General features: G+C 36.6%; 2 protein-coding genes across 2 annotated transcripts; one reads left to right on the forward strand and one right to left on the reverse strand.

Moving 5' to 3' along the window:
• The first annotated feature begins 502 nt into the window (after nt 1-502).
• On the forward strand, nt 503-16,062 carry NUP155 (nucleoporin 155). Its single transcript, XM_086457008.1, has 13 exons — nt 503-931; nt 2,870-3,039; nt 3,956-4,082; nt 5,915-6,177; nt 7,269-8,907; nt 8,998-9,210; nt 9,468-9,715; nt 10,560-10,983; nt 11,088-11,293; nt 11,784-12,132; nt 13,514-13,732; nt 14,257-14,585; nt 15,689-16,062. The coding sequence occupies exons 1-13, from the start codon at nt 773-775 to the stop codon at nt 15,804-15,806; spliced, it is 4,464 nt and encodes a 1,487-aa protein (XP_086313134.1). The 5' UTR covers nt 503-772; the 3' UTR covers nt 15,807-16,062.
• An 851-nt stretch (nt 16,063-16,913) lies between these two features.
• LOC147392815 (Alg9-like mannosyltransferase family) lies at nt 16,914-22,020 on the reverse strand. Its single transcript, XM_086457009.1, has 9 exons — nt 21,742-22,020; nt 21,470-21,587; nt 20,036-20,140; nt 19,662-19,948; nt 18,616-18,897; nt 18,325-18,532; nt 17,556-17,707; nt 17,275-17,437; nt 16,914-17,196 (listed from the first exon to the last, which is right to left on the reverse strand). Exons 1-9 carry the CDS (start codon nt 21,972-21,974, stop codon nt 17,113-17,115), a joined length of 1,632 nt encoding a protein of 543 aa, XP_086313135.1. The 5' UTR covers nt 21,975-22,020; the 3' UTR covers nt 16,914-17,112.
• Nucleotides 22,021-22,683: the final 663 nt, after the last annotated feature.

The following is a 22,683-nucleotide window of genomic DNA, read 5'->3' on the forward strand; positions in this document are numbered from 1 at the left end:
TATCGAACTCAACAATAAAAGTTGATGAGCTCAGATAAATAAAATTGGTGACTAAAAATTGGCGAGCTTAACAATAAATAAAAGTGGTGAGCTCAACAATAAAAATGTTGAACTTGATAATAAGTAAAAAGTGGTGAACTCGACATTGTAATTTTGTTTTCGAACTTTGACTTTATTTATTTATTTTTTTTAAATCATTTAAATAAAAAAACAATACATCTAAATGTTTAAAATTAGAAGTAAATCATTTTCATTTATCATTCCCAATAAAAAAAATCTTCGAAAATAATTGGTATTACAGTTGGAAAGCCTCTATGTGAAAAAGATGAATAAATGATAATATAGGTCTTTCAAAATATTATAATCTGAGATGAGGTTGAAGGACCGTTAAGAAAAGAAAGTTTTACTAAATGGACTATCAAGCAACGGCCCAAGACTCAGGGCCCACCGGTTGGAGTGTTGGAGCCATATTTATTAGGAAAAAAAACCGATGATGCCCTAGATCTTACAGATACGTTTCTTTTTAAAAGCGCCTAAAACCCGCGCCAATACTAAAACCCAACCAAAACCCCATCTCATAATCTGATCTCATCCCTCACTCACCAAAAGTTCCATCTTTTCTTCCAAATTATCTTCTATAGTCTCTAATTTCTTCTCTCAACTCTCAACTCTTTGGTTCATGTCCTGAAATTCCAAAATTTTCCTTTTTTTACTCTTGTTTTGAGCTTTTCTAGGGTTGTATAGGGTTTTTTGATCTCATAAGAGGAGGAAGATGTCGAGGGAAGAAGAGATTGTCATCCGGGACGTAGCGAATGCTGGTCTTGTTGTGAGTGATCGCATCGGTAGAGATTCAGCTGGTCAGCTTGACCTTGAAGAAGCCCTAGAAGCTTCTAGATACGATAGTCACCCGTACTCTTCCCACCCTAAAGAGGTAATTTTTTATTATAAAATTTGGCTTTTTTTTGTAACAATTTCTAAGTAAATAACACTAGTTTTATGTTATTTGATGTTGGATTGTTGCGAAGTTTGTTCTGATAGCACACGTGTTTGGGTTTATTTTGATTAATTTTGAATGGCCGATTAGACCCATTGTGAAATTTTGGTTCGTTTGATCCATCAAGCACACTGTAAAAGTGCGGTTGTTGGATGATTGAGATGGTCCAAGCCATTGAGCATGAATTAAAAAAAAAAAAACAAATAAAAATACAAATAAAAAATACAGAAAGCTCAAAGCTTGGCTATGTGAGCAGGTTTGATTTTGTTAAGGAATGGGATGCCCATTTTATATTGTTGGGCACTAAGCGTTTGAAACATAAAGGTGACAGGTACTATAGTGTCTGTGAAGTGGTTAATGTGTTGATGCTGAAATTAGTACTTTTTTTTTTTCTCCTCTCTTATGATTAGTTTATTTAAGTGGGAAGGAATATTGCTTGTTTAAATTACAATTAAGGACTAGCCGTCTACTATGTTTAATTTTCCAGTTTAAGTTTGATGCTGTTAAATTTGTCAATGTTTAATTGATATTGGAACTTAATTAGCGTTTGGAGGTCAAATTAATGGTATGTAGCCATGTAATAAGTAGGAATTTGCATTGTCAGACACCATACCATTTTTATCGTCTGCTATGCTGTTTAATTTTCTCGTTTAAGTTTGATGGTCAAAAGTGACAATATTTAATTGATATTGTAATTTGGTTTTAAAACTCGTTTTGACATCTTGTCTCGTCCATGAACGAGATCGAGTCATCTTGTTCAACAGTGAGACAATGTAGTCTGACTTTTGAGAAAAACACATCAGGTTTGAGATGACTTGTCTATCCGTCTCGTTGGTGGACGATACCAAGACGAATCGTCCAAGTCGTCTCGGTCTCGACGAGATTTAAAACCATATATTGGAACTAAAAAGAGGATACTCTATTTTCTTGGAATATTCTTGCTAGACACCATGCCGCATGTGTCAAAACATGGATAGAAACTTACAGAGAAAAAATATATTAGGCTCAGTTTGGTCTGCAACAAAATATTTTTTGGAAAGTATTTTGTCCATTAAAGAAGACATTTTCTTATTTAAAGAACAAAGATACTTTCCAAAAATATTTTTCTGTGAACCAAACAAACCCATTTTCAATTATTTTTGACTTTCTGTTTTCAATGTTCATCATCTTCTCTAAATAGATTAATTTTGTATTGTATACTTAAAATGAACTTATTTTCTTTCTCTATGTGAGGGCTATTGGTGTCAGGCTCAATCGGTTATTTCTCTTTTGTTTGGTTGGAAGTCCGCCTCTTTTTTTGGCTGTTTGAAGATTCTTTCCCTTCGAAATTTATTGGGGCTTGTGGAAAGAGAGGATCAGGCATACGTTTGATGAGAAAGAAATCTCCATGCAAGAATTAATTTTTAACATTTTTGGGTTGTTGTTCTCTTGGTGCAAACGGTATAAGGATTTTAGAGGGTTATTTTTTGAAGATTTTCTGTTTAGGTGGGATATGGTTAGTAGTCAGAGATTGTAGCTTGTTTTCTTTGAGGGCTTCTTGTCCTCTTATTAGTAAAATTTCATTTATAAAAAAAATGAACTTATTATTCTAAAAAAGAAATCTCTCAACATATGGAACAAACTATGCAAAGGTGTCTGCATGTTGGGTTTATTAGGGTCAATGTGTTTGATACTTTCTACCTTGTTTTGAACATAATTGCTGTCATTGTTGGTAGTAATATTATTGTGTTGTGTTTATTTTTCAACATTTTCCTGCCCTTTTTTGTTTCTTAATCTGATTACTTTGTAGGATATTACTTCGTGAACATTTTGATGGTCAATTGGAAGCCTTGCATACTTCATTTGGTTAAAAGTTGATACATTTTTCCATTGTAGTGGCCTCCTTTGGTTGAAGTGGTGGATACATGGGAGCTTCCTCCAGTACTCGTTGAAAGATATAATGCTGCGGGTGGTGAGGGAACCGCTTTGTGTGGAGTGTTTCCAGAGATACATAGAGCTTGGGCGACAGTAGACAACTCTTTGTTTCTTTGGCGTTTTGATAAGTGGTGAGCTTTTGATTAGAGAAATGGATTGTAACTTCCATTTCGTTTTTACCCATGCATAGAGGTTGGATCTGAACTCTGCGTCATCCAGTTCTATTCTAGAATACTAGCATTTTGATCATTTTGGGAGTGGTGTTGTTTATTCTTTTAGGTGCATCTTCAACTATGTCATAAGTCATAATTTCATTAATAACCAGATAGAAATGGAGATGAAAACTTGTTCAGTTTGTAAAGTCTTTGAGTGGTAAAACCAAAGAGCTGGAATCAATCAAAACACCCTCTTCACTTTATACCTACTAAAAAACAACAGAAGAGATTCCATACAAGATGTATGCAAGTTGCCAACCTCAATAATCATTAAATAATAATGATGACAAGAAGATAGCTATCTATTAGCATCACGAGTTACCTCAATCTAGTGGGTCTTTGGATAACCCTATCAACGTTAAGCTTCCAAAGAGTAAACATCACTGGGAAAGAGTATCCATCAATACAAGACCTTTCTGTGTCTTTCCACCAACATTATTCCAGTCATCATCCATTTAATTTAGCCAGTTTTATGAGATCAAGATCTTTGCTGAGTGGCTCTTGTTATATCATAACCTTTGTCTGCAAATGTAGATTTTGAAAGACACATCCCCTACATGGGGAAACACATTATTTTTTTAAAATTTTGATTTGATGGTCGCACCTTTAGACACTTTCCCTGGGCACACACACTTTTGGAAGAACATGTCCTAATTTTAGCTGTTATGTACTATTTTTATGGTTCATTGTGCTTCTATTTTATCTATCTAAAAAAAAATTTTGTGTCCTTCTATTTTAATGTGTACACTGTTCACATGATTTCCAACTTCTCACCTTATTTCAAACTATGCTATTTGTTTCTTAATTTTTAATGTCCTCTTAATTGTTTTAGGGATGGTCAATGTCCTGAATACAGTGGTGAGGAACAAGCTATTTGTGCCGTTGGCCTTGCTAAATCTAAATCGGGCATTTTTATTGAAGCTATCCAATATCTTTTGGTCTTAGCAACTCCTGTTGAGGTAGGAACACTTCTTATAAACCTTTACCTTTATTTTACTAGGATTGTTTTGATTGTTATTATGTTTTCTGGTTTAGATATCTAGGCAAAGGTTTGCAATTTAATAAAGCATTCTAAAATATTTAAAAGCAATCAACTTGCTAGCCATGCCATGGTACTTAGTAATGCGGCCCCATATATGTGTGTATATATATATATATATCCTTTTTTTTTTTTTTTTTTGAAAAAATTTGGTATTCTATTTTATATTTGTTCAAAAAAGAAGTTGCCAGCTTGGCAAGTTGGTAAAGTCTATGCAGGGGTGGATTTATAGCGGGGGCCATTTCCCCCACAAGGATTTTCAAAGCCTATGGATTAGTGAGCTATTGCGACAAACTTTAGCGGCGATAAAAAAACGGTCACTATTGCCCCCACAATTTTTTTTTTCCACTCTTAGTTGCCCCCACAACTATTATTTTTCATTCTTAAGTTGTCCCCACAATTTCTTTTCTACTCTTGGTTGCCCCCACATGGGCAAAATCCTGGCTCCGCCCCTGAGTCTATGAGTGGTAATAGCACAGACTTGGGTTAAATTCTTGCCTTCACCTGGTTACGTATATAAATAAAATATTTGTTCAATAAACATAAGAGCATGGTTTAAAGTTTCAAACCATCTCAGAATGTTTCAACTGAGCTCTTCTAGTTTCGGCGGAGATTGGAATGTAACATCGACCCTGAAATGTTGAATCTTTCATGAATATTTCAGATTGTCTCGGAAAGTCTTGGTCAAGATAGTCTCAAATTTTTAATTGATCAAGACATTGCCTTGAGATTTTAAACCTCGCATGGGAGAACATATCCTTAATCACCTATCAAAATGTCTAGTAAATAACTTGAACTCATTTTGCTTAGACAAATTTGTGACGGCTCTGCTAAAACTGTCCAAAACAAAGTGAAAATTTGAACCATGCTTCAAAATTGAAATGCATGGAGAATAGCTTGTTTTTAATATGTTTTTCATTGGTAGCTATGGTGATGAATTCCTCATGGTCAGCATGGTTCAAAATTCATTTTGTCTCTAAATATCTCAGTCAAAACATCTCTGTCAAGGGGGAGTGAGTATAACAAGAAATTAAGTTTTTATTGGGTTTGTCTCATACCATCTTGGTTGAGATGTCTCAGTTTTAGAACTGATCTAGGCGTACCTTGAGACCAAGATCTTATACTTTGAAGGCTTGCATAACTTATTTATAACTTGAAATTCGATGACTTGTCCCTGAATCCTATAGTCTTCTCTTATTAAGTGTTTGGTAATGAAAATTTTATAGGATAACTTGAATACCTGTCATATCAAGAGCATAGTTATGCAAGGAATGTTAGATATTGATTTTTTAGGTTCTATTCGTTGAAGTCTGTATTTTATTGTTTGAAGTGCTGGAAATTTCTCTATCATTGTAAAGTGTGCTTGCTTACTTTCCAATGGCTTGCTACTAACGTCGCAAAGAATACCTGTCACTATTTTTTTTATGGGAAAACTTTTAAGGCTGGGAATTGATCACAGGGTTGTTGTATTTCCACAGAGTACCAATTTACAAGTTGACGTCTTCTGTTTAGCATTATTTTCATTCAAACATTTTCTAGTTTGTTTTGGGAGTCTTCGGTTGGGTTTTGTTTTTGTTTTTGTTTTTGGATTTTTTTCTTGCTTTGTTGTTGTTGTTCTGTTTTGTACTTTCGGGTTAGTCATCTCAACCTCCCTTTAATTTCTTTTTTAATAAACATCTTTACTTATAAAAAAAATTAAAATAAAAAAAAAGATTGTTAATCATTACTGAAGTATCTTTTTATTGTTATTAGTTAATTCTGGTAGGAGTGTGCTGCTCTGGGAGAGGAGATGGAACTGATCCATATGCTGAGGTTACACTACAGCCCTTGCCAGACTATACTATACCATCTGATGGGGTCACAATGACTTGTATCACATGTACAAATGAGGGTCATATTTTCTTGGCTGGTCGTGATGGGCATGTGTATGAGATGCAGTATACTACTGGCTCGGGTTGGCATAAGCGATGTCGTAAAGTTTGCCTTACTGCAGGTTTGGCAAGTGTTTTATCAAGGTATGTTATGCTCCTTGTTAGTAATCTCCCGTTTAATTCTTGAAAAAGTCATGAAATTTTCGGTTTTTTTCAATGATAGTATTATTCTCTGGATTATTGAACTATTCTGGATAATTCATGGATTTTATGTTTGAAAGGAATAAAATGCGCTTTTTATGAATTTTACAATTTTTAGGAATTTTTATAAAACTCAGTGGAAAAAAAAAAATGCTACTATATCTTGTTGTATGTTGCGAAGTGTAAACTTGTAAGTTGAAATTTGTAACACAAGTCGACTTTGAAGCGGCCATTTAAAATTTTGGAGGAATCCACCTTTTTACGTGACAAATGTCCCTTTTATCTTAAAAAAAATAATGACATGGCCCTCTCTACATTTATTTGAGATTACACCTTAATTTTCCAAAGTGATGATTTGTCCCTTGACATTGGTCTTCTTTTAAAAATCAATGGAACAATAACCTCAATGCCCTCATTATCATCACTACCTTCACCATTAACATCACCATCACTATCATATGGCCGAATTTTTGGTTTTTGAATTTTTGTAATGAAACGGATAATACACATATGAAGCCTATGCTGCATATTTTCCATTTAGCGAATTTTAGACCGGATTTTCCAATCCAAAATCGAATAGAACTCGAATCTCACGAATCAATTTTTTGTCGTATTGCCGAATTGCTAACAAGGGTTATGCTAGTGGATGCTTTGGAGTCTTCATCAAAGTGACAAAAATCTGGGTTTTTTTTTGAAAAATCATGATTTTAATAGTCGTCAATTAAATCACGATTAATCATGATTTAATTGACCCTTTTTTTTGTTGAAAAAATCACAGATTATTTTTGTTTTTAGCATTTTTATTTCATTTAATATATTAAATACATTTTTTTTTTACTTTTTTATACTTACGAGAATTATTTTTACTTTTTAATTTATCCCATGTTTTCCCGACTTTATCTACGTTTGCCGACTTTTTTTTAAGCTTTCTCCTGCCGAATTGTTCCTGAACCCCGTCGATTTTGTCTATCATTGGACTCCCTTCTACACTCAAGCTATGTTTCTAAGCTTGGACATGTTGTATTGGTGTTCAGGTGGGTTGTACCAAATGTTTTTAAGTTCGGAGCAGTTGATCCAGTTCTTGAGATGATTGTAGATAATGAGAGGCACATTCTTTATGCACGAACGGAAGATATGAAACTCCAGGTGTTTGATCTGGGTGCAAGTGGTAGTGGACCACTTAAGAAAATTGCAGAAGAAAAGAATTTAATCAATCAAAGGGATGCACATTATGGAGGTAGACAGTCTGCTGGATCAAGAGCTCCCACTCGTGCTGCGAAATCATCTATAGTTTGTCTTGCACCCTTATCTACCATTGAATCAAAATGGTTACACCTTGTCGTTGTGTTATCAGACGGTAGGAGAATGTACCTTTCCACTGCTCCATCTGGAGGAAGTAATGGAACTGTTGGAGGTTTGGGTGGAATGAATGCTTCTCATCAAAGACCATCTTGTTTAAAAGTTGTATCAACAAGGCCTCCGCCTCCTTTCGGGGTTAGTGGTGGAGTTACCTTTGGTGCCCTATCTCTTGCTGGTAGATCACAGACTGAAGATCTCTCATTGAAGGTAGAGACAGCGTATTATTCTGCGGGCACTACTGTTCTTTCCGATTCATCTCCCACAACAATGTCCTCTCTTCTGATTGTGAACAAGGATGCAAGTTCACAATCATCTCTAAGTGGTGGTTTTGGGATGAGTGGGAGGAGTTCTAGGGCATTGCGGGAATCTGTATCTTCCTTACCCGTTGAGGGACGGATGCTTTTTGTGGCTGATGTCTTACCTCTGCCAGATATAGCGGCTACTGTGCAATCACTGTATTCAGATCTGGAAGGCTTCGGAGAATCATGTGAGAAAGCATCGGGAAAACTCTGGGCTAGAGGTGACCTGCCAACTCAGCATATCTTACCTAGGAGGAGGATTGTTGTGTTCAGTACGATGGGCATGATGGAAGTAGTTTTCAATCGGCCAGTAGACATTCTTCAAAGATTGTTGGAGTCCAACACGCCAAGAACAACATTGGAGGATTTCTTCAATCGTTTTGGAGCTGGTGAGGCTGCTGCAATGTGTTTAATGCTGGCATCAAAGATAGTCTATACAGAAATTCCAATAAGTAATAACGTTGCCGAGAAGGCCGCAGAAACATTCGAGGACCCAAGAGTAGTTGGAATGCCACAACTTGAGGGTAGTAGCACATTAACAAATACCAGAACACCCCCCGGTGGGTTCAGCATGGGGCAGGTTGTTCAGGAAGCCGAGCCTGTATTTTCGGGTGCTCACGAAGGGCTCTGTATATGCTCATCGAGGTTGCTTTTTCCCGTGTGGGAACTTCCTGTAATGATCCTTAGAGGGGATGCTGGATTTGAAAATGGGGTAATTGTTTGTAGACTTTCTATTGGGGCAATGCAAGTTCTTGAAAACAAGATTCGTTCATTAGAGCAATTTTTAAGGTCTAGAAGAAACCAGAGGAGAGGACTCTATGGTTGTGTTGCTGGTCTAGGAGACTTAACTGGTTCTATTTTGTATGGAACTGGTTCGGATTTAGGTGTTGCTGACCGTAGCATGGTAAGGAACTTGTTTGGTGCATACACTCAAAATGTTGAGTCAAGTGATGGTGGGACATCTAGTAAAAGGCGGCGACTTCCATATAGTCCTGCAGAATTGGCTGCCATGGAGGTAAGTTAATTTCATTGCTTGGTCTCTATATGGTTCTTTTGTAGGAGCACTTACACATTAATGTTCCTAAACCATTTGGTTGTTTTGTAGGTGAGAGCAATGGAGTGCATCAGACAATTGCTTCTTAGATCAGCTGAAGCCCTCTTTTTACTCCAGCTTCTTTCGCAGCATCATGTTACTCGCTTGACACAAGGGTTCGATGCTAATCTACGGCAGACATTAGTTCAATTGACATTCCGTCAGCTCGTTTGTTCCGAGGAGGGTGACCAGATTGCTACCTGGCTTATATCAGGACTTATGGAGGTATTTCAGTTTTTAATTGACTTTTTTTTTTGTTGAAAAACTCAAGAGATTATTTCTTGTTTTTAACTTTTTGCCAACTTTGTCAACATGCTTGGGAGAAGGTTCATTGAAAACCATATCACATTTTTTTACTACATCATTGAATTCATTTTTCATTACCTTTTGTCATGTTTGTGAAATCATTTTTGCTGCATTGGGAATTGGTACATTCCGGTTTTAAATCCTATCATCATGGTTAGATGTTTTTTCTGTTCCAGTATTATACTGGTCCTGATGGCAGGGGAACTGTAAATGATATCAGCGGGAGACTACGAGAGGGTTGTCCAAGTTATTACAAGGAATCTGACTACAAATTTTATCTAGCAGTGGAGTGTCTTGAGAGAGCTGCAGTTACTATCGATGCTGAGGAGAAGGAGAACCTTGCTAGAGAGGCTTTCAGTTTCTTAACTAAAGTTCCGGAGTCTGCTGATCTGAGCACCATATGCAAACGGTTTGAAGACTTGAGGTCTGGCTTATTTCTTTGTACAAATGATTAGTTAATCAACCAACTACTCCAAAAGACGGATCTGTTGGAGAGGGAGAGAACTACGAATATAAGAGGGTCATGGGGATTAACTGGGGTATGAGTAGAACACACCTGAGAGTGGTGGAAAATATACACTCTTAACACTCCTCTTGACCCATGAGGGTGGAAAGAATCGAACCCGTGACCTATACGAACCTAGTACTCCGATACCATGTTAACCAATCCCACTACTCTAAAAGAACAATCTGTTTTAGAGGGGGAGAACTATGAATATAAGAGGGTCATGGGGTTTAACTGGGGTATGCACACCCGAGAGTGGAGGAAAATATATACACTCAACATTCCCCCTCACCCATAAGGGTGGAAAGAATCGAACCCGTGACCAATTAGAACCTAGCGCTCTGATACTATGTTAGCCAACCAACTACTCCAAAAGACCAATCTGTTCTAGAAGAGGAGGGGGAGGGGGGGGGGGGGACTATGAATATAAGAGGGTCATGTGGCTTAACTGGGGTATGACACAACCGAGAGTGAAGGAAAATGTACCCTCAACACTCCCCCTTCATCCATAAGGGTGGAAAGAATTGAACCCATGACCTATACGAACCTAGCGCTCTGATACCATGTTAACCAACCAACTACTCCAAAGGACCGATTTGTTGGAGAGGGGGAGAACTATGAATATAAGAGGGTCACAGGGCTTAACTGGGAGTGGGGGAAAATGTACACTCAACAATAATCAGTGCTTTTTCACTCTCCAATTTTTATATTTTAATTGCTAAATGTTAAATACGTAAAACTGGTTTGGTTCTGGGTTTAACAGATTTTACGAAGCTGTGGTTCGTTTGCCGTTGCAAAAGGCTCAAGCTCTTGACCCCGCAGGTGATGCTTTCAACGAACAAATAGATGCAAGCATTCGAGAAAATGCACTTTCTCAACGGAAGCAATGCTACGAGATAATCACCAGTGCTTTGCGTTCTCTAAAGGGTGAGCCGGGACATAGGGAGTCACAGAGGGAATTTGGATCTCCCATTAGACCCATTACACGTTCGACCCTTGATAAGGCCTCTCGTAGTAGATACATTTGCCAGATTGTTCAGCTTGGTGTCCAGTCACCTGACAAAGTGTTTCATGAACACTTGTACAAGACAATGATTGATCTAGGCCTTGAAAAGGAGTTATTGGAGTATGGAGGTCCTGATTTGGTTCCTTTCCTGCAGAATGCTGTCCGTCAACCGATACAAGAGGTGTTGGATGCTTTAGCTTTTTAACTTAAAGTATTCTAATTTTTGTTGGGATGAATTTCTTGCTTTTTGGCCCGCTTATTATGTTATCTTTCTACCTTTGCTAGGCTCGGGTGGTTTCTGCAGTCACATCGGCTGCATCTCCAATGGGTCATTTGGGGACATCTGTTCCTTCTAATCAAGTCAAGTACTTGGATCTTCTGGCACGGTATTATGTCTTAAAGCGGCAGCATGTTCTTGCTGCACATATATTGTTAAGACTGGCTGAAAGGCGATCCACTGATGGAGGGGATGTCCCTACACTAGAACAGAGGTTTGTTATAAAAAGATAGCTCGTATGTTTCAAGATTGTTATAATATTATTGCAGTTATCAAAAGGGATGTGGGATATACCGTGTTATAAAAAAATCTATATAATAAAACACAAAAGTGGGTCTCACTCCAGCTACAGTTTGTGGGGGTATAAACATCCCACTCCAGCTGCAGTCAACTAGGGTCCACATTACCCCACTTTATGGCCTTTCCTCTTCACCCCCTTCAATTTTATTGTCTTTCCTCTCCCCCTTCCCTTTTCAAGAATATCCCTCCAATTTTACTATCTTTCCTGTTCTACCCCTTTTAACCCCAAAGGGGATGGCACGGGCAAACTCTAGAATAATATAATTTCAGATGTTGTCTTTTCTGTTTTTGGGCTCAATGGATTTTGTAATTTTAACTTGCAGTTTTTGGTGAATCTTGTCATCTTACCAGAGAAGTACATGGTCATCTGCTCTAACATGTTCTTGTCGTCTTGTTGGAACCAGGTGTCAGTACCTCAGTAATGCAGTTCTGCAAGCAAAGACTGCAAGCAGTAGCGATGGTCTAGCAGGTTCTACTTTTGACAATGGGCTGCTGGATTTGCTTGAAGGGAAACTTGCCGTTATTCGATTTCAAATGAAGATCAAGGAAGAACTAGAGTCGATGTCCTCAAGGTTGGAAGGTTCATCTGGAATGTCTGAATCTGTTCCTAATGACCCCTTCCCTCAAAGGAACCTTGTTGCAGATGCTCATCTCGCAAATGCTGCACAAGAAAAGGCTAAGGAGATATCGTTGGATTTGAAGAGTATCACTCAATTATACAATGAATATGCAGTTCCATTTGAGCTTTGGGAGGTATGCTCCTCTCTCTTGAGAATCAGTTGCATAATTACATACATCTGAAAAGCAAGTATATATAGATTATTTATAGTTAGCTAAACCTGGGTTACCTAGTTCATTGGTAAGATACCAAACCAGTTCGTGGTACAGTTCACTCTCCTTTGTGTAGCGAACCTTTTTTTTTTTACATGCCCCTCCACATGTTGATAATATTTGAGTCATCCCCCTTAAATTTTAAACTGATAGCATGTCCCTTTGACTTTGGTCTTTATTAATTGACTAATGAAAATTGACCAAATACCCTCATCTTCAATCTATATGAAAAATAAAAACTTGATTTTTTTTTCTTCCCAAAATCTGTCTATCTTCAATCTCTTTTTCATCCTACTCATCTCTTCAACCTTTAAATGCCCTCACCTCTGTCTACCCCTACGAACTGGGTTCATTCTCTAGTGGTGAACCACGAACCGTTAAACCCGAATTCGAATTGAGCGAACCCACGAATCAGGTAACATAGATCAAACTAGGTTAGCTCAATTGTTATCGGTTTCTTTTTTTATGTATATTTGTGATAGGAATTCATCATTAAAGATTAACATTCCTCCGTTGTGATTATATTGTAAGTAATAATAGTTTTATCAGACAATTCATGCTACCATTGGATCAATTCTTTCTTTATGATGTTACAAGGACACTACATTAAAAAAAAAAAATACTGGTGGGTATGATGTCAGATATGCACACACTATTTCAAACAAACGCTAATCTATTCAAATATTTTGTTTTATCAGCTATTATTTACATCTGTTGTTTGTGTTTTGGTCTCTCATATTTGTGAAGGTCAGTGTGCTTGACACTTCGTATCAGTGATGGACACCAATACACTATACATGTCCAATGTTGTCTATTTCTCATTTCATCAGTATGAATATTGGTCACCCCAAATCTTGCTGCATGGCTCATTCCTTCGGTCCACTGAATCATTGAATGTTTGACCTGCTCCTTGGTAAACCTACACCAACTAGCCTTTTAGATGGTTCTTAGCCATTGGATTTGGGTTGTTTTTATTTCACCATGGGCTTGGACCCAATAGTTTCCCATGTGTCTATTAATGAAGCAAATGATTAAAAAAAGTTCAAATCCAATGGACAGAAGTTACCTATCAGTTTTACCCATCCCTTGGCAAACCCAAACCACAAAGCTCACTCTGATTGGGTGATTTCTAGCCATTTGATCTGATATTTTCTCCATGGACCCAATCAATTGGCTTTGCTGGCCTTATTCTAATGGCCCTCATGAAAAGCTCAAATCCAGCTTCTGGCTTTAAGTTATAAATTTCTTTTTGTTTTTCTACCTTTTAAACAAAATTCTTGAGCTCGATATTCTTTACTTTCAGATATGTTTGGAAATGCTTTACTTTGCAAACTATTCTGGGGATGCTGATAGTAGTATTATCAGAGAAACCTGGGCTAGACTTATTGATCAAGCTCTTTCAAGAGGTGGTATAGCTGAAGCTTGTTCTGTGCTGAAGAGGGTTGGGTCCCATGCTTATCCTGGAGATGGAGCTGGCTTACCTCTAGATACACTGTGTCTCCACCTTGAGAAGGCTGCACTGGTACTATGTTCAACATTTGGGGTGACTTCTTCTAATTGGTATTTTTTACTTTCTAGGATCAATTACACTTTCACCCCGTGGTTTGGCATAATTCTATGTCAACCCCCTAACATTTTGACAATTGCACTTTTCTCCCCTATAATTATCTAAGGGGTTCATTTACACTCCTTACGTTTCATTTTTATAAAGACCATTTTACCCTTTTAAAATGTTTTTTTTTCATAGAAAAATTTTTTCCTTGTGAAACGAATGTGTTCACGTGTTAGAGTGTGAATGCTTAGACAGGGACATTTTTATAGCTTTAAAATTTATTTTTTGGTGTATAAAAAAAGATAAAGAGATGATAAAATAGTATGCCAAACCACTGGGGGTCAAAGTGTAATTTACCCTATTTTCTATTGACACATTGAAAATTATATATTTCTTATGTAGACCGCTATATTAGCTAAGTTCTTTCGTGATTGGTTTCCTAATTGTCTTATATGCTTCTACTTTTTCGATCAATGTAGTGTGTATTTTTTCAGGAGCGATCAGTTTCAGGAGTGGAGCTTGTTGGAGATGAAGATGTAGCAAGGGCCCTTCTAGCAGCTTGTAAGGGAGCAGCTGAACCTGTATTGAGTACTTATGACCAATTGCTATCAAATGGGGCTATTCTACCATCACCCAACCTTAGGTTGCGCCTTCTCTGTTCAGTGCTTGTGGTCCTTCGTGAGTGGGCAATGTCTGTACTTGCACAAAGAATGGGTACAAGTGCTACTGGAGCGTCTCTCATTCTTAGTGGAGCATTCTCACTAGAGCAAACAGCTGTCCTTAATCAAGGGGTTCGAGATAAAATCACGAGTGTGGCAAACAGGTCCATCTCTTCTCTTTGTTCCATTTATTTCCCCGAAATAGGTATTATCATGCTTGCTTTCCGGTCCACAACCAATTTATCCTCTTATTTCCTTCATTTTTCATAGAATTTTTGAAATTTTTTCAAGCACGGGTAGCTGTTGACCCACTCCATCCCCACTCATGGCAGGAATAGCTTTGGGGTTAATTTTTCGTTACGAATGGTGGTTGTATTTGGATAAAATTATGCTTGTCCTTGGTTCTTTTTGTGCCCCAGAACTGAGTGTCTGCACTATCAAAATTGGTTTTTCAAAGGAGAAAAAAACACCCACCAAGAAAAGCAATTGTGGACTTGATGTTCCCAAATATATGGTCCTGCACGCCTTAGCAAGCAACTAAGTAGAAACTCCAGTTCTGCTTTGAACCGCACCGACTGACCGCACTCATCCTAACTTTCTTATCTAATGTCACAATGATTTTATTTAATTTTAAGAGCAGAGATTCTATCAGCTTTAACCACCACTGTTGGGTTTGTTAGTTCTATCTTTTATTTTCTTTTTAAGCAAGGGTGAATCTCCTGATCCTGACCAGTTTTTGAATGAACTGCTGAGTTCACAACCAGTTTATGCTGAAATTGGTTCAACTTTTGCATTTCTATTTTCCAGTCTAGAAACTTTACTAAAAAGTGGCAAATTTGTGGCAATTTTTTCATTTTCTATTGATTGGAGAGTCGCAGTTTGGTTTTCCATGTCGTCAATCGGTAGTGGAATAACAAAAAGAGAATCTTAGTCTTAACTAAACTATATCTTAGCCAAGCTAAACCCTTGACATCTTAATCCAAAATTCACTTATATATATAAATACAAGTTAGACTAGTAACAAATAATGGTATTTCTAGTTGTGGCCAAGCAAGATAACAGTAGCTGAAACCGCTCTGGGGTCAACCCACTTTTGAATCTTAGTTTTTTATTTATTTTTAAATATTTATGACTGTTACCTGTTGCATTTCTGTAATTTTTTTTGTTTATTTTTGTGTCAAAATATACCCAATTTTTATAGAAATATTTATGGTTTTCATTTTCATCAGTGTTGATTTGTATTTTTATGTGAAATTGATAATGACAGATATATGACTGAGGTGCGGCGATTGGCCCTTCCACAGAGCCAGACCGAGGCTGTGTACCGAGGTTTTCGAGAACTTGAAGAGTCACTTCTGAGCAACTTCTCCTTACAGAAGTTTTGATCGATTTTCTTGTGTTGAGGTGTATAAATTACTCTAGCAGAGTAAAGTTTTATATTTCCCCAATATTTGGGATGGGACGGGACAGGACGAGGCCTAGATGATCTGATAACAGAGAACATTTTATTTCCAGACAGAAAATGATCCAAACATTCCCTTATAATTATTTTGATGTAAATGGGATCTCATTCTTACACTTGAAAGCAGCTTGTAAAATAACCACAATGGAAGAGAAATAACAGCGTCATTATAATGAACATTGTGGATCTGGGAATATATGGTTTAACCATAACCATGGTAAGAGTATACTAACTATTTTGAATTAATTCTAAATGATGGCCATTTTGATGTATCAGACGGCATCCTTTGACATTTGAAAATTTTCATTATTTCCATATTAATTTTTATTTTTATTTTTCAAATTAATGGCTGTTATTTACCATTATGATGGCCAGCTGGAATCAGATTGCTGTCATAATCCCTAACTGTATCAGAGCATCAAAGCCGAATACCTCTTGATTCCTACATTCAAGAAAAAAATATGCCCGAATGGCACAGCAGATATAATTACAAGTTAATAATAGAGTCCAACGGCCATAACAATGCATGTTAGGTCTGGTCTTTCAAAACGACAAATAATTATGATTACTGGGGTGCTCAATGATTTGAGTCCATATAACCCTACTTGTTAATTTAAATGTAAATGAACTCAAAAATAACGAGAAAAAAGGTACTTAAATAGTTATTCTTTTAATTTCCATATTAAAACCAGTCACACATCTTCATCGCAATCATGGGATCATTTGGCGAACAAAACAAAAACAAAAACAAAAACAAAAATGCATTTCAATGAATGAGGGCCTCGTGATTTAGTCACCATTGTAATCGTCCTTTGCATGGAGTTAAAACCTCTTTGACAGACTGCGGCAACAAAAGAAACATTACCAATGGCAAGTTCCATCCTATGATCTGTAATCGATGTGAAATTAGGGGACACGGGTTCATTTCCTTCATGTACCCAACAAGGTGATCTCTCATTAATTTTTCTTACTTCACTGCACACATATGATATTTTCAGGAAAATAAGCAATTCATCCAGTAAAACGCAAATGCAGGAAAAAAACATAGCCACTTAGATCATTGATACTGTTAAGAGTCATAATAAGGAGGAAAGCCAATTGAAAATCCTTCAGGGATTAAACCATCTAAAATTATAACAAAAAGGACTGAACATTGTTGAGAAATTTCTTCAGTTTTGCAAAGAATATCAGATTAGAATGACTCCACTTTGGAATAATGCTTGGCTTTGTTACTGGACTTTCAAAGCATATACAACAACTGATGCTTGAAGATCCCGATCCACCTTGAAATGTGCATGGAAAAATCTTTTCATCTGCCAATCACCACCAAAGGTTAGATCAAAAGAATGAGAAAAATGACTTGAATCAATGACAATCAACTTATTGTGTACCTCGGTAAAAGAATTCGAGCTCAGAAATTCCTTCAACTGCTTTTCTTGGGAATCAAATAATACTATATGACTAGGAAAAGACCAATCCTTTTCCATATCAGATACAAACCCAACTGGGTCCAACATGAAACGATCGGACTCGTCTAGGACTCCCTTATTGTCACTGAAAATAAACACCAAAAGCTACATAAAAATATACCACCAAATGCATCTACAGAAAACATAAATAACACAATAGGGAATGGTTGATTCAGCCAAATAAAAAAAGTTAAGTTTGTCACCTTGGAGAGCAGTCTAAGAAGCGCATTGGCAAGTTGCGATGCAGAGTGGAATAGTAAGGTGTGGCATGGCAGGGCGTTAAGAAAAGGATACCCTTGACTTTATCAGCGAAAGCCTCTTTGGCTAAAAAGTTCATAACATCTTCACTTCCTCTCTATCTGGCAAGCTTGCAGGTAAGAATCAAACAAAAGAAAGGAGGAGGAATCGAGGGGAAGAAAAATAAACAACATTTTCCCATTCAGTTTAGGATCATTATAAAAGATTTTTGCTATTGGCACCCCAACTTTTACTTATTGCGCTTCAATTAAAAATAACGAAAATATGTGAATGGTTGAGAATAGGTAAAAGTTTGGGTGCCAATAGAAACTCTCTTTTGTTGTTGCTAGCTTTCTTTTTTTCTTGGGCTCCGGATTTGACATGAGCCTAATCATAGTAGTAAACAACTACAGAAATTGTCAGAACGAGTGCTATAATGATGAGACAAAAATTTGAGCCAAACCTTTGTAATGTCTGAATAGTGTGATTTACTCATTAATTGGGGTGTGATAAATAATTTAAGAAATTGGAGTGTAATAAGTAAAAGTCGGGGTGCCAATAGCAGCTCTATTATAAAAATGTTGCTTTTTCTCTATCTTTAATCAGGAAAGAAGAAAATGAATAATTAGCACAACGTAAAAAAAAACTTTCTACATTTTAAGTGCTGAAGAATGGGAAAATGAAAAACAAAGGGCAGCTATATCTATGCTCAGGTTTGTGAAGAAATTACCCAACCTGATGAACCAAACTCATATACAAAGCCATTGGAAGATTAGTTGCAAGCAGGAACAAACTGGCAAATCGCATCCTTGAAGGACACCACCGGGTGCGAAAGCTTGAAGCTCTCTCTCTTTTACGAGCTGATGAAGAACTATGGGTTTCCAGTCTGGATAATGAATATCCCGAGAATATCAAAGCTATTGGTAGCACAGGTAAGACAAACCTGTAACCAAGATAATTAGCAGGAGAAAGTGAAGCATCTTGAGCTCAGCAAGCATAAATTAGGTGATGCTTTGTATGGAGCACCTGAATTCTTTGTGACCAAGTACACTATAAAGTCCTAAAACCCATGCCATCAGACCGAAAAGCTTCCATTGTTTAGACTGAAAGAGGCCAGCTATAGAGAAGGGTAAGAATGTGAAGAGCATGACTGGAAATCCTTGAGTGAAATACCAGTGCCACTTGTGGGTTCCATAATAGTCTCCACCAGAAGAGAGAAAATTGAATTTGAGAAAATTTAAAGGCACAAAAATCCATGACCCATACATCGACCGATCTAATAAACATGTGAGTGCAAGCACCAGGACCCTGATAAGCAGACAAAGTGTAAGCGAGATGATAAAAAGTCACCCATAATGAGTAGATAAAGTAAATAAAAGTTGCATAAGAACCATTCTACTACACCAAAATAGGCACATGGAGCATCACTAAATAATCCCTAGCTTTTCAATAATTCAATTCTTTTTTTTTTTTGTAGATAAAGAATTCATGAATATAAGGAAAAAAGAGGAGGTCGAGAAGACCCACCAATACAAGGCTTATATTGTGCATTTTATATTGCAAAGTTCGGGTTACAATGACAACATCATCACTGTTGGAGTTGAACCAAAAACTGATCTGATCCTAATTGCACTGGAATCCTTGTAGGTTCTAAGGGATCAAGACACAAAGCAGGTAAAAGGTGGTCCAATTGAGTCAGGTTAGTGGTTGATCCGTACTGGCACCCTAGTTGTGCCTTTTTGTAGGTAGTCTTCTTGAATTTTAATATCCTAGACAACTGATAGAATATAAGCTCTAAATCTCTTGAGATAAGTTTAGAGTACTTAAAACATGAAAAGATGCTAATGTCCTCTCATCAATAAAAGACTACATATTAGCATTATATAGTGGCTTTAGAATCTAAAACATTCTCTTGAGGTACAAATGGATTTGGAATAAGAACAAAGCACATTAGAGATGCTATAATCATCGATTTGGAATATGAAAATTCAAAATGCAATATTACCTACCCAATAGGAGATGCTATAATCATTGATTTGGAATATGAGAATTCAAAATGCAATATTACCTACCCAATAGGGGCTACCTCAAGAAAAATAAATCTCAATCTATCACGTATTTTGATCAACTCCAAAAGGCCTACAAACAACCATGTGATAGCACTTGTTGGTCGAATAGCACAAGCTAATGCTGCTATAGCCAAACCCCACTTTCTCGAAGACACGTGAACATGGCTGGAAGAATCTTTAAAAAAAGGCCAATAGTATAGCCCCATGAGAGTCAGCACTGTCTCTAGGTTATTCGATAATGTCCGAGTGAAACAGAAAAACATAAACCAGTTTGTCAACTGACAAAAGAGCTATGAGAGAATTAAGTAACTCACATTTTCAATGAAATAATGTCATTGATAGTTTAAGTTATTGAGAATACACAACAAAAAGGATACAGCCCATTGAGCAACATGTTCATCAAAGATGCGAAGAGAGAGTTTGTACAGATAGAAATCACCAACTGAGGAAAATATGGATTGCAGAAGCCTTGGAGCCTTCGCCTAAGAAACACACAAATGAAAATTACAAACAGCATACTTGATTAATCACCAGTGATAAAGCCAAGAAGAAAAAAAAATTGGTAAACGTAATGATTAGCATAATTATCTAACCAAATAAACCCAAGGAAAAGAAAATGCCAACAAAAATAAGATAAAAATAGATAAGAGAATTCTCTCAAAAATATTATCTATTATGTAACTGTGTGCCGTGATAATCGACTTAGCTCAAATGCAGCATTCCAAGATACTATTAAATATTTGACAAAGAAAAACCAAAGTAACCATGGACCTTTATCTCCAAAAGTCCAACAGTTTTGAAAAACTGTAAACACTAGAATAATGAAAAGTGATATTACTTATTTGTAGGACAGTGAAAGCTTCCACTATTTATTTCTCAAAATGATATAAAATAACTAATCTCCAAGAATTAGGCAAAGTGTATTGATCCTTCCATGTGTCCAAATAGTTTTCTCTAACTGTTCAACCACTCGTTCCCAGTCTTGCTTGCTCATGAAACCAAGTTTCTGAGGAAGCACATAAGTTTCACCATAGGATATATAGGGTCATGACCTTCCAGGTAAATCCTAAATACTAAAAGAAATTCCAAAGATTAACTCATTGAGTTGGAACAGGTTTTCAGGAGTGACACTCCAAACCTCTGCGCTGGGGTAGCAATTTGACGTGGCAGAACCAAAAGGTCTAAATAAGTTTCCAACTCAGCATCACCCCATGTGGAAAATGCAAACCCGAATAGCACTCCACCATGTCGCGAAAAGAGGCACTTTATTTTTTTGATGGGAGCTCTGGACTTGAGCCCACGACCTCAAAGTTGTTTTGCAATGTGTCAAACCATCTGAGCTATGGGTCTAAGCCCAAGGCACTTTATTTCATTATATCTTCTTTTTTTAAAATCAAATTAAATTAAGTTTCAACAGCGAAGTCCAAGAGAAGATGAGGAATAGGTATGTCATGGAGAAGTCACCACCCATGCCGCTAATCTAGACAGTTGGACGGTATGGATTTGCCACATTGTCCATACAGGTGGTGAGAAAAAACCGTGTCACTCCATTAAAAGCTTCTCCTCTATTCAGTTTGATTAAAAATAAACATGAATCCTAGGTCTGATCACCTCAATCTCCACAGCACAAAAAAGAACTCAAATTAACGGGTTATTTGACTTGTAACCATTAGTACTGATAAAGATAGTTTTATAGAACTAATTCTCACTCTTGATCATTTATAAAACAGAGAATTTCACAAAAATGCAACCTAATTTACATTTAACATTCAATCTCCAAACCAAAAAGAAAAAAAATTAGGGAACTTTACCATGAATAAGGGAGTATCGAGTCCAAAAAAGGCGAGAAGTTTATAAAGGAGCACAAACACCATGGGATGCAAGTAACTACGGATCCCCTTCGACCATTCCCACGTTAAGTGACCATATCTGTTTGACGAAAATCGATCGAAAACAGAATCAGTGTATTAATAATTAATAATAATAAATCAGAATTACACTAAAACAATCCTAGAGAGCTAAATTCTTGATCCAACTCGACATCATTAAAAAAGAACTCGATTGAATTAGCTAGGGTTTTTACCCGAAAGTAATGCGATGGGCAACTTCTAGGGCTTGCCAATGTTCGTCTGGATTGAAATAACTCTGCACCAGCATTGAATTCGCCATTCGAAAGATCAAACATAATGAAAAAACCCTCTTTGGTGACGAAAATAGATCGAATTTGGAGGTTTTCGGTTCTTCTCTTGAAGGAGATTTAGGGTTTTCGTTTTGATCTTCAGTTGCTGTAGTGGCAGAATTAGGTCTCCGCTTCATTTTTGTCTCTACGGCAGAAGAAAACTAAACTGATGTCTGTGGAGTGAAAAATTGGACATCTGATTTTAGAAGAGAAATTATATTAGCACACCAAATTTTACTAACAAAATTAAATCATTTAATGATGGTCCACATAGTTCATACAGATTGGTGTGTTATAAGAAAAAGTTGGTGTGCTAATAGAAACTATATTTTAGAAAGCTTCGGAAAAAGGTTGGCAAAAGATTGATAAAGTAAGGAAAATATCATATAAATTAAAAGATAAAAAAAATAACTCTTTTAAGTATGAAAAAAAATGTATTTCATATTTTAAATTATAAGATAACACTCAACAAATACTAAAAATAAAAATAATATGTGATTTTTTTATTAAAAAAATACGTTGTCTAAATCACGACTAATCATGCTTTTTTGAAAAAATCAAATAATTTTTTTTTATTGATGAGATTGAAGAGAAGGATACAAAAAGGGGGAGTCGAGATGACCCTCCCAAAGGAGAAACAAGCACTATAAAATAAAAATGACAAAAACTACGAAGGCGGTACAATATTACAAACGAAATCCCATCGAGTAAAAGAGACCTCGAAACTCTAAGCTGTTTTAATATTTTGCATCAAAAGAAAAGAAATCCAAGAATTGATCTAATCATCTCTTCTATTGACTTCGAGTTTCCTTGAAAAGTTCTTGCATTTCGTTCAAGCCAAATACC

The sequence above is a fragment of the Akebia trifoliata genome, chromosome 10 (genome assembly GCF_017979445.1).
Source record: "Akebia trifoliata isolate Shusen 1 chromosome 10, ASM1797944v1, whole genome shotgun sequence".
NCBI lineage: Eukaryota > Viridiplantae > Streptophyta > Magnoliopsida > Ranunculales > Lardizabalaceae > Akebia > Akebia trifoliata.

Bases quoted from the DNA above. Each gene is read 5' to 3' on its own strand.
- NUP155 (XM_086457008.1), top strand. From the start codon at position 773: ATGTCGAGGGAAGAAGAGATTGTCATCCGGGACGTAGCGAATGCTGGT. The intron at 932-2,869 runs GTAATTTTTTAT...TTTCCATTGTAG, and splicing joins ACTCTTCCCACCCTAAAGAG to TGGCCTCCTTTGGTTGAAGT. The intron at 14,586-15,688 runs GTCCATCTCTTC...TGATAATGACAG, and splicing joins ATCACGAGTGTGGCAAACAG to ATATATGACTGAGGTGCGGC.
- LOC147392815 (XM_086457009.1), bottom strand. From the start codon at position 21,974: ATGAAGCGGAGACCTAATTCTGCCACTACAGCAACTGAAGATCAAAAC. The intron at 21,588-21,741 runs GTAAAAACCCTA...TTCGTCAAACAG, and splicing joins GCCCATCGCATTACTTTCGG to ATATGGTCACTTAACGTGGG. The intron at 20,141-21,469 runs GTAAAGTTCCCT...TGTGTTTCTTAG, and splicing joins TCGATACTCCCTTATTCATG to GCGAAGGCTCCAAGGCTTCT.